General features: G+C 39.6%; 1 protein-coding gene across 1 annotated transcript; it reads right to left on the bottom strand.

The window, feature by feature from the left end:
- Nucleotides 1-5,734: 5,734 nt before the first annotated feature.
- Nucleotides 5,735-10,343, bottom strand: LOC108669720 (galactose-specific lectin nattectin). Its single transcript, XM_018157124.2, has 4 exons — nt 10,202-10,343; nt 7,480-7,653; nt 6,693-6,840; nt 5,735-6,164 (listed from the first exon to the last, which is right to left on the bottom strand). Exons 1-4 carry the CDS (start codon nt 10,341-10,343, stop codon nt 6,113-6,115), a joined length of 516 nt encoding a protein of 171 aa, XP_018012613.1. The 3' UTR covers nt 5,735-6,112.
- Nucleotides 10,344-10,801: the final 458 nt, after the last annotated feature.

Consider the following 10,801-nt stretch of genomic DNA (forward strand, 5'->3'; position numbering starts at 1 on the left):
GATACCCAGAAAGACATGTTGTAATCAGCATCGCGCCGCGCTTCTTGCTGTCACGATCCCCTTTCCTGTACAGTTTTCACGCGACTATTTATCTAAAAAATTAAAAGCATAGAAAATGGTACAAAAAATTATGATATCTATATAATTTATTTATAAAAGAAAATGTTTCGGACTCCAGCTTCATCGTCAGCTCGAAATTCCTAGAATGAATGCATAATAAGTTATTGAATCAAAATTGGCATGCAGACATTAAAACCTACCTTGGCAAATCTTTGTACGGAAAAATAGTTTGTTAATCCTAATAAAATACTTATTTAAGTATTTTAAATACTTAAAAATCTACTACTCTTAATAGAAAAATCGATTTAATTAAATCAATAACGACCGGACAGGCCTATATATGCACTAATAAATAAACATTGTCTACAATAAACTGGTTGGCCGAAAAAAGTTTAAAAGCGGAAGCAGAAATTTAACAAGTTCATAACTCGAAGTACTGCACGCAGCAAAAATTTGGCAGAATTGAAATTCCGAATCGAAATCTTGTAAGTGAATTTTGGCCACACAATAAAATTTTGGCAAGCCACAGATATTATCAAGGCTTGAGCCAGATGCGTAAAGTTTAAGATAAATTTCAGGTGAGAGTGCAGTCGAATGTATGAGTTTTCGTAAGAAATTATTAATTTCGCCTTCCTTCTTAAAAAATTTTTAGAAATTGGATCTGAAATTTTAATGAATTTTGATAATTAAAATGTTTAATAGTCGTTCTACATTTGAAGTAATTTTGTCGTTCTACATATTTGAAGTAATTATTAAAACGGTCTTTTTGCATCCAGGTTCATTTTCGACGGGAGAATCCACGAATTTGATCTCTTTCAAAATTTTGGACTCGACCGTGGTCAAAATCATTGTCGTATTATTGTATTTCTGCTTCTAAATCTACATATTTAAGGTTTCTACCAAGAAGCATTAAATGTTTATTGATGTTCAGATGCTTCCATTCACCTAACTTATTGTATACGTTAATCGTCAGGATTGAATGTATTTCAGGCATGCCAGGATGGCTGACGCGAAGGTTATCGTCTGATTAGACACCAAATTTTTTACTACATTTGCTCTATTTCGCTAAAATACATAAACAGTAAAATAATTATGCCATTCTATGAATATATTTAATACAACTAGGATGCAATATTTGTATAATATATGCATTATTCCTTGAAAATAACATATTATTTATAGAATTATAATATTTCGCACAGGTTAACTGAAAAATAAAAGAAAGCTTGAAAAGACTATTTGATGAATAAAATGCTTAAATTTACATTAAGTTCCTATATTTTACGAAAATGGCCTGATGAGCTGAGAGTGAATATATCAATACAAGAATTCCTAGTGAAAATGAAAATCGTGCAATCGGATCATGAAGACGAAACGGAAAATACTTGGGGCCCCAATCACGAGTTTAGCAAGCTATCCTATTCTGTACAACCTTCAATTTATCCAATTCGCCATCATTCCATCATTTCCATGCAATAACATCCATTCCATATATAATACCAGGCACTGCCACACTTTTCCATAGGCCTACTTTTTTTTCTCTCCACACTTTTATTTTTTCCTTTTGCAAACATACTTATCAAGTTATTGGTCCCTTAGGCTTAGGTGCATGTGACCCTGGCAGCCAGGCGCACGCAGCCTCATTCACATATTTCTCAAGTTATTCATAATAATTCATTCATAGCCCACCAAGCAATTGCTATTCACATCATTTTCACATTAAAGTAAGTCCACAGTCCACACCTTTCACTTAGTATCAGCCATTCAGATTTCAGCCTATCAGGTAGGCTGACTAGGCTAGGCTTAAATGTCAATGAGCCTAAAAAGGCTAAAATCATTACATAATAAGGATAGGATGCTGAGCATGGCTGATGGCTCATTAATCATCATTTTATTATTAATTGATACTCTTGATTATTGTTGATACAGCATCAAACTAAAATGTCTCAGCACTCAGTCAGCAGTCAGCATCACACGTTTAAAAGTATCTGATAATCTGAGAACGTTGTGGTAGGCTCACTAGGGGCTAGACTACAGCTGTAGCCGTAGGCTACGTTGTGCTACTGCTATGCAGTCCTTGCAAGAGCATTTCAAAGTATGTTATCATACTATCAGTAATAACGGTCAAGTGTCAACGCTAAAATGATGAAGTGCTTCTTAAACTTCGTCTTCAAGTATTAATAATTTGTCACTAAGTCAGATAAAACATAGCGTACGACTGTACGAAAAACACTCGCATCATCACTAGAGTGGGATCACTTATCATTTCATAGTAACATGCACCGTTCACTGCACTGTCGTGAACGTTACTCTGCCAACTGCCAACGTGAATTACGCGACGACAGTGTTGCCAGGTTTTTTCTTGGCGATAATACCAGATTGCCTAGCTCAAAATACCAGAAATTCTATTGTTGAAAAAACAGACTAATACCTCCAAATTTAATGAAACTATTCGTCAGAAACGTTGGTTAGAAAAAGAAAAAAAAAATTATCTTGTGTACTGTGCAGTTATCGGGCTTGACGACAATTAGCCAAATTGAACACGTTATATTTTTTCCCTCTGTTTGAAACATTTTGACACTTTTCTTATCCGGTGTTTGATTACATTGACACTTTTTCCTTGTTTCATCAAAGTGTCAGTGTGGCACTTCTTCTTTCTCTCCGCTCAACATGACCAAGCTACGGAAANGTCTGAAGGTAATCTATATAATCCACGCCTACGCTGGAGGAAGTTCAAACTTCAGACGTGGAACTTAATGCAGTAAATTTTCAGTAAGTCAGAAAATACCAGATTTAGGCAATTATAACAGAACACCATATCTAAAATATTCATACCAGACACTATCTGAAATTACCAGATTTGTGACATCTGGTATAGAAATATGCCATCTGGCAACGCTGCGCGACGATAGCAAACTGCAGTGTTGCCAGGTGTGCCAGGGTTTTTTCTTGGCGAAAATACCAGATTTCCTAGCTCAAAATACCAGAAATTCTATTGTTCATAAACAGATTAATACCTCAAAATTTAATAAGATTAATCGTCAGTAGGTTGGTTAGAAAAAGAAAAAAAATTATCTCATGTACTGTGCATTTATCTGGCTTGACGATAACTAGCCAAATTGAACACGTTTTATTTTTTCCCTCTGTTTGGAACATTTGACACTTTTCTTTTCCTGTGTTCGATTACATTGTCACTTTTTTCCTTTTTTTTATCACAGTGCGGCACTTCTTCCCCTTCGCTCAACATGGGAGCGCAGCCGTGGGTAACAAAATTGACTCGTAAACAGGCCCTGGGCCCAACGCCAACCATCAGCATGCAATATCTACACATAGCCTCAGATCAATGAGCTGTTGGTAACTCCGGCTAACAGTAAATCCGCTTTGCACAACACAGCCACTGCCTCACAGCGCCGGAGCCCGACTGGCCGGAGCGCAACAGGCCCTACCGCAACAGGCGGCACAGGTTAGGTTAGGTTGGGTACGTTAGGAGTAGCTGTTGCGGTAGGGCCTGCTGCGCTCCGGCCTGTATGCGCTGCGACCTGTGACTGAACTGCGCTGTTGTGGTGGGCGCTTTGTGTCAAAAGCCGTGAAAATGCCCGGCTGCGTTACGCTCGGGAAGGTATATGAATCGCTCTGTGGACTTGGGCTATGCTGACCTGTAGCTATCCACCCGCTCAACATGAGCAAGCCCCGGAAACAAGCCCCGGAAACAGGTCATCTTCATTTTGCTTATTTTCGTACATGCTTGCATATTGCATTAATCTAACATTTCGGGTTTGTTCACTTGTTGCGGCTGAGCAGATAGCTTTTGGTCCGAATAAGGGGCTCCAGTACCTTAGTGGAAATTATGTTTCATTGCTTGTTTGTCTTATAGGTGATTTGTGAATACACTCGCTCCACGAATGCATTAGAGGCAGGTCAAAGTAGAGAAGTGGCGCAGTAGGCAGCCAGTTCCATGAATGGATGATGATTTTCAAGATCAGTGACATCAAGATCAGTGACAATGGCATCCCAGAATTAAAGTGGCACTCCAATAAGTGGCACTCTAGAATTCAAAACCACCATACACAAATGGTGGAGCTTGGGTCGCAGAGATTGTTCGGCAATGGTTGAAGTAAAAGTATTAATTCAACCATAGGTTCGGCAACCTCACTCGTCCTAGGCCATATCATCACTGATTAGTAATCAATCAAGAATCATCACACTCGTGCTTATATTGCACTAAGCACTTTTGTTAAATGTTAACAATTAGATTAGGGTTATTTCATCAAGCGGTAAACTTGCGGTTCCAAAAATGGCGGGAACCTCTACCGCAGTCGCGCCGCTCTAAAGGTAATCTATATAAACCACGTCCACGCTGGTGGAAGTTCAAACTTCAGAGGTGTAACTTAATGCAGTAAATTTGCAGTAAGTAAAAAATACTAGAAAATGTCAGATTTAGGCCAATATACCAGACTAAAATATTCATACCAAACACCTTTTGAAAATACCAGATTTGTGAAATCTGGTATAGAAATAAACCATCTGGCAACGATGCAGCCCAAAGCCATAGACCATATTGTGCGGCAGTATAGGTCATGAGAGTAAAGTGAAACCCGTACGATGCCACTAATGACCGTTATGTAACTAATGACCGTTATGTGTGTTGTCTAAGATAATTGATAGAGCGATTAATTTTCAATAGGGTAAATGAATCTTCAACAAATTTGCATAAGTAAAAAATTTTTCAACCATTTTATCAATTCATGATCTCTAAATTAAATCATAATCACAACTTTTACGTATTACATGAATGCTATCAACTTATCGTCCATACATTGTAGACTTTCGTGTCCATGATCTTCGACAGTTGCATTACATAACTCCTCCGAAATTTTTCGGGCACATTTTTGAAAGAATTTTCGGAGCATGTTCTCTGAAAAACTTTTGCAGGCTGTTTTGCTGAGCGAGGATGCTGGGCGGCCAAGCAAAACAAAATCAGATCAGTGAGTTGCGTGTTCGAGACCTGCAACAAGCTGTGAATGTTCTGCGATGTTCAGAATCGGCCAAGGGCTAAAGGCCTACTTACCGCTGCCACCGCAATCATCATTATTATTATTTTTAAACTGACAAATCGAAAGGCACTCAAAGACCGTCATGATGGTGAGTTTAGCTGTCAGCCATGCATGTTTATTTTTTTGCGACAACCAACCAGGTGAATCAGGAGATTTTTCTCCTGTGTTAGGAATTCCTGAGATAATAATTCCAATTACGCATCTACCTCTCAATCATCATGAACATTAATTACTTGTCAACTATTTCACGTCGTTTTAAAATTCATTAATCATGTAAATTGAGATCGTTATGCATTGCCGTAGACATAACTGTTTTAATCGGCAACAACCAACATAATTATTTAGCAGAGGTACGGTAGCAAGAATCTATTAATTACACCACGTGCGCTGCGCTATGCAAAAATAAGGGCGTACGTAATAGTGTGTCACATCTGATAATAGTGAATTCGACCACCGTTTCATCGTATCAAGTTCTTCACAACCTCGTCTAAAGTGGAAAGTTGCATGCAGGAGAGGTGACATTCATATCATCCACATCGCCGTGAGATTCACAGGAAGCTGACACGCAAGCAAAGTCTTCTGTCACCTAATAACTATTGAAGGTGTTAAATAGGAAACAATTTTGATTGTAAACATATTATTTTTCAAAATTATTCCGATGTGATTATCAAGCTTTCACTCGTGTCAAGATTGAGCTATTGAGATTATTTTGCAGTATAAATTTTTACTCACAAGTACTTATCGAGTTGTTTCAACAGATACATTTAATGAAGTATAAACAAGTCACACCAGCAACTAACTTCTTCAACCTAAGAGGCCCGCGTTGAAAATTATACTAATGATAATTTTAAATATTGTCCCAACTCCCAGCAAAAAAAGGAAACTTTCAGGTAAAATCTTCTGTATCTCATTCACGTTCGAGCAGGAGCTGATATCCTCGCAGGACACAGCCTCTTCAGGAGGAGACGTCTAGCCCCGGCGGCCTCCAGCGTGATGGTTCAGCACACGCAGATGAAACGCTTGCGGGCGTCGCATTTGGCCTCCCACAGCCTGGAGACAATGCAACTCAATGACTACTTCAATAACATAACATAGAGATGTCGGCGCTGAAGAGTATAAGCCTGATGCATGTGGCCTGTCGCCGATTCTTGTACTTTTCGTGACTTGTTCACACAAGATCTAAAATCGTGTCCATTGACCGGGATGCTTGTAGGCAAGAAGAATAAAGTCTGGGAATATGTTTTTGAATCGTAAACAGCAAAGATCTGTTTTGAGAGGGAGAAGACCATCATGCTAAATCTGTCACCCTCTAATTCAAATTCACTTCCATTACCTTTATTAAGTGAATATACAGAACAGATTTCACTTACTTTGTCGGATATTGTTGTTGCAACAATCAAATACATTTTATTCTGGGACTTGGTCTTGCAGTGCCATGACAGATTTTTATGAAACGATGGAGAAACGAAGGTGTTGAAGACATCCTGTTCCCGAGGCAACCTATCAGATCGAAACCTTAACTAAATGATTTATTCTAAGGTAGGAATTTATACTTGGTATTGACGAGTTAATACCCACCGGTGAGTGTGGGAGCAGACGTAAACACACTCGTGGTCGTCAACTGCAAAACTCCTGCCTCGCCATTTCTGTGGCACTTCAGTTCTGCCGTTACCCCACACGTAACGCCCGTTCTTGATGTGCCCCGATGTCCAGTACGTGCCGGGGGCTGAAAGCCGGGGGCTCAGGTAAAGGTGAACGTTCATGTTAAATTGTGATAGCTTTCACTCTTGTCTAGATTGAGCAATTGAGATTATTTGGCAGTACCAATTTTTCCTCACAAATACTTCTCTGGTTATTTCAACAGATGTATTCAATGAAGTATAGACAAGCAACACCAGCAACTATCTACTTCATGAATCACCAGTCAGTGAATCATCTGTAAAAAATTTAGCTCCTGAATAAAAACTACTATTAAATACGAGATCTTGCTTATACAAAACAAAAACCTTTCAGTATATATCGTAGTTGAAATTCTTCAGTTAACTCAAACTTTCGTAAAAGAAACCAATAACGAAATGTGATTAATCCTATATAGGAACGCTAGTGCATGATTACTCTCGCAAATATACGGTAACATCTCACAGTGAAATATTCTCGAGGTAATCGCAAGATTTTCAGAATAGTTTGTGTAGTGTTTTGCGTTGTATTACGTTTTGATTTAATACATTTTCACCCTCTATTTACACCAAAATCTAATGAAATCGCAGTGCATTTGCTTTCTTCAACTAATGCAAATTGACTTCTGGCAATGAAATCACGATTGCCGCGACATCGAAATGACAAGTTGATCCTGCGTGAGCCTCACACTGTGCGTTGATATGGTTGATGATTGCCTTCATGTCTGATTCTGTTCTGATGTCGGCCAGTTTGCAGTTTTCCGCAATGCACACTGCCTCAGCTTCCCGGACCGACCGTTCGTGCTGGTGGAGCCTGTAGCAGCGGCTGCCGATGGGTTGGTAGAGGGCGGGACAGACAGTAACTGCCCAATAGCACCACAATAAAAGGGTTGGTTGAACAAATGGAACAATCGTGAACGAAAATGGATCATAAATCAGGACATACGAGTGCGCAAACGGAATCTCTAAAGGACAAAGGAAAATTGAATTAATTGCGTTGCTTGCACGATTTCGTATTCATATAACTGGATTTTGAGTAGAATATCAATCAAATTTAATTTTTTTAAATAACATTTATGTTCTACTTAAGTTTATAGTGCAAAGCAAAAGTGTGTAAAAATTAAAATTAATTAGCAAATACATTCATTTTCTACGAACTGTTGTTAAATACAATGGGCAGCTAAGCTTTTGAATTGTCACATAAAAACTGACTTACTTTGTTGGATTCAAATAGAGAACTTTGAATTTAGCGTGGAAATGAATTTTTTTTTGACGGAGCTGGTGTTTATATAAGAAATAGAGAGGAAGGTGCAATCTAGGCTGATAAGTTTCTTTGAAAATTCCAACGCTAGACAGATAGTCAGAATGATAACTCGAAAATATACTAACTCGTGTGCGAAAATAACAGTAGACTAATCAGTGGGTTTCAAGCCTCGTGTCTCATTAGCAAGACAAAGGATGTTTCAAGCGATAAGCACCCTTGTTGTCTGAAGAATTGCCTGTTAAAGACTCCAGAAAAGTGATACTAATGTTATACGTTCTGAATCAATTTTACTCGATTGTCGTCAAGAATTGCTGAAAATTGATATTTTAGCAGACGTTGCGCTATATACCAAGACTGCGAGAAGCCAGACATTTTGCATGCGCATATATGCATGGTCGATTTATTTCGTAAATTAGAAGCCGATATCCGAGTGTGTTTCTAATATCTAATTGGAAACCTTTTATTGTTGTGTTTCTAATTAGAAGCCGATACCCAGAAAGACATGTTGTAATCAGCATCGCGCCGCGCTTCTTGCTGTCACGATCCCCTTTCCTGTACAGTTTTCACGCGACTATTTATCTAACCGACGCCTGCACCAGCATCGTCAAGCTATAGCATTTCCCCAGCCTCCAGCTATCAGATCACATGCCACCCGATTTATCCGGACATTGAAATTATATTTTCAGCGTTATTGAAATATTAAATACCAGCGTTATTTACAGACTCGTATAGCGATGCTGATTTCAACCTATACGCAGGAGCTCGAAATCAAGCAAAAGAAAGCTAACGCACCGCAGTAAAAACGCTCGAGAGAAATATTGTTAAAAATGCCATACTTAAAAAAAAATGCCCTTTGACGTCATATCATATTTCGAAAAAACTTCGAACGAAGGGATCTTGCCGGCTGACTGGAAAGGAGCTCAAGTATCGCCATTGTTCAAAAAAGGCGACAAAAACTGCCCGGGCAACTATCGCCCTGTCAGTTTGACAAGTATCGTTTGCAAGGTAATGGAATCTGTTGTGAGGGATCGATTGATAGATCATTTGACTGCTAATAATCTCCTATCGGACTGTCGACATGGCTTTATTGCCGGTAGATCCTGCACCACTAACCTCTTGCCTACTCTGAATTAATGGACCCGCCTGCTGGACGAAAGGGAGCCAGTAGATGCAGTGTACCTCGATTTTGCCAAGGCATTTGACAGTGTCCCACGTGAGCGGCTGTTGCGCAAATTGAAGTTTTTGGGAATTGAGAGTAATGTACTCAAATGGATCAGAGATTTTTTAGTAGGAAGACGACAACTTGTCAGTATTAGAATAGAATAGAATCGAAAGAAATATGAAGAAATAGGCCCATGGCCTGTTGCCGATTCTTGTACTTTTCGTGACTTGATTCACAAGGGATACGGCCTTTGGAAGCCGATCTTTCCATAACTGACGACTGAATGAGATAGCTGCTGGAGTTATTGCCTGTTCCTTAAGGTGCTAGGCATTTCAAGACTGAACATTCCTCCTGAGAAGCTTCGTCTAGTCTGTTCTTGAAAGCGTTCATACTCGGAGCACAGACTAGACGAAGGCGTTCACAAAGATTATGAAGTTTCCAAGCCTCTGTTCTCGACATCTGCGTGGTGACCTCGTTGAAGTTACAAATATACCCACGGTTTATACAAGGTCCCATAAAGATTTCTAAAATTTGGAACAATAACCAACACCAGGGACCACAGCCATAAACTAAAAAACTGAGTTGCAGCACATCCATGCGACAACATTTCTTCTCGCTTTGAGTCACCGACATGTAAACAGCCCCCTGATAGCATTTTTGACGCTCCGAGTATGAACGCCTTCAAGACAAGTCCACTTCCTACGCCTTCCACTTCCTACGCCTTCCACTTCCTACGGAACTCCATCCTCATATGTTCAGTCTTGAAATGCCTAGCACCCAACGGACCAGGCAATCTGTCCAGCAGCTATCTCAATGATAATCAATCGTCAGTTATGGAAAGATCGGGTTCCAAAGGCCGGATATGGAGTTCCGTTCTCTTGCGCGATTTTTTTTCATTGCGTTGCCATCGGGAACATCGCGATTTCTAAGTTTACCTGACTATGAAATAAAACAAATGAGACGTATCCTCAACTTAAGTTCGCACCATTAGTCGATGTGACTTGCTGAACATCTGTTTCTGCGTCCCCATTCCTTTGACGTTCTTCATCAAACTGGTTCTTCATCAACAGCCTACCTTGTGCTATAAACAACAGCCATCCTGTGTTGCGCTGTCCGTCTTTCTCCATTGCGTTGACTAGACACTACGTTTCTATTTGAATCTTCAAGGTTCCTTAGTTCACGAAGGGTTTTAAAACGCGAGTTTCCCTGAACTTCACATTAATTAAAATCGGTTTCTGTAAAATACACATACCTTGTTAAAAATAATAGCAAACGGAAATTTAAAAACGCCGTAAAGCAACAAAATGAAGAGGGCCAGAGTTTGCAAAGCAACGCAGTTGGTCGGAAGTTGGTAGATTCCAGAGCATCCAAAGTTTGTGGAACTTGGGGCTTTTGAGCGCAAATGGAGGATTTGGCGACTCGCTAAAATTACGAGATATTTCGTTGAAAAGAATCAGCATCAGGAAGGTGCCGAAGATGCAAACTGGCAAGCGCAGTGCAGGGTCTTGCTACTCCGCCTCCACCCCGGCAATCTGTTCTTCCTTTGCCTTTAGTTGCGCCTGTAACTGCTGCTTACCGTCTACGT

The sequence above is a fragment of the Hyalella azteca genome, unplaced genomic scaffold (assembly GCF_000764305.2).
Source record: "Hyalella azteca isolate HAZT.00-mixed unplaced genomic scaffold, Hazt_2.0.2 contig2714, whole genome shotgun sequence".
Classification (NCBI taxonomy): Eukaryota; Metazoa; Arthropoda; class Malacostraca; order Amphipoda; family Hyalellidae; genus Hyalella; species Hyalella azteca.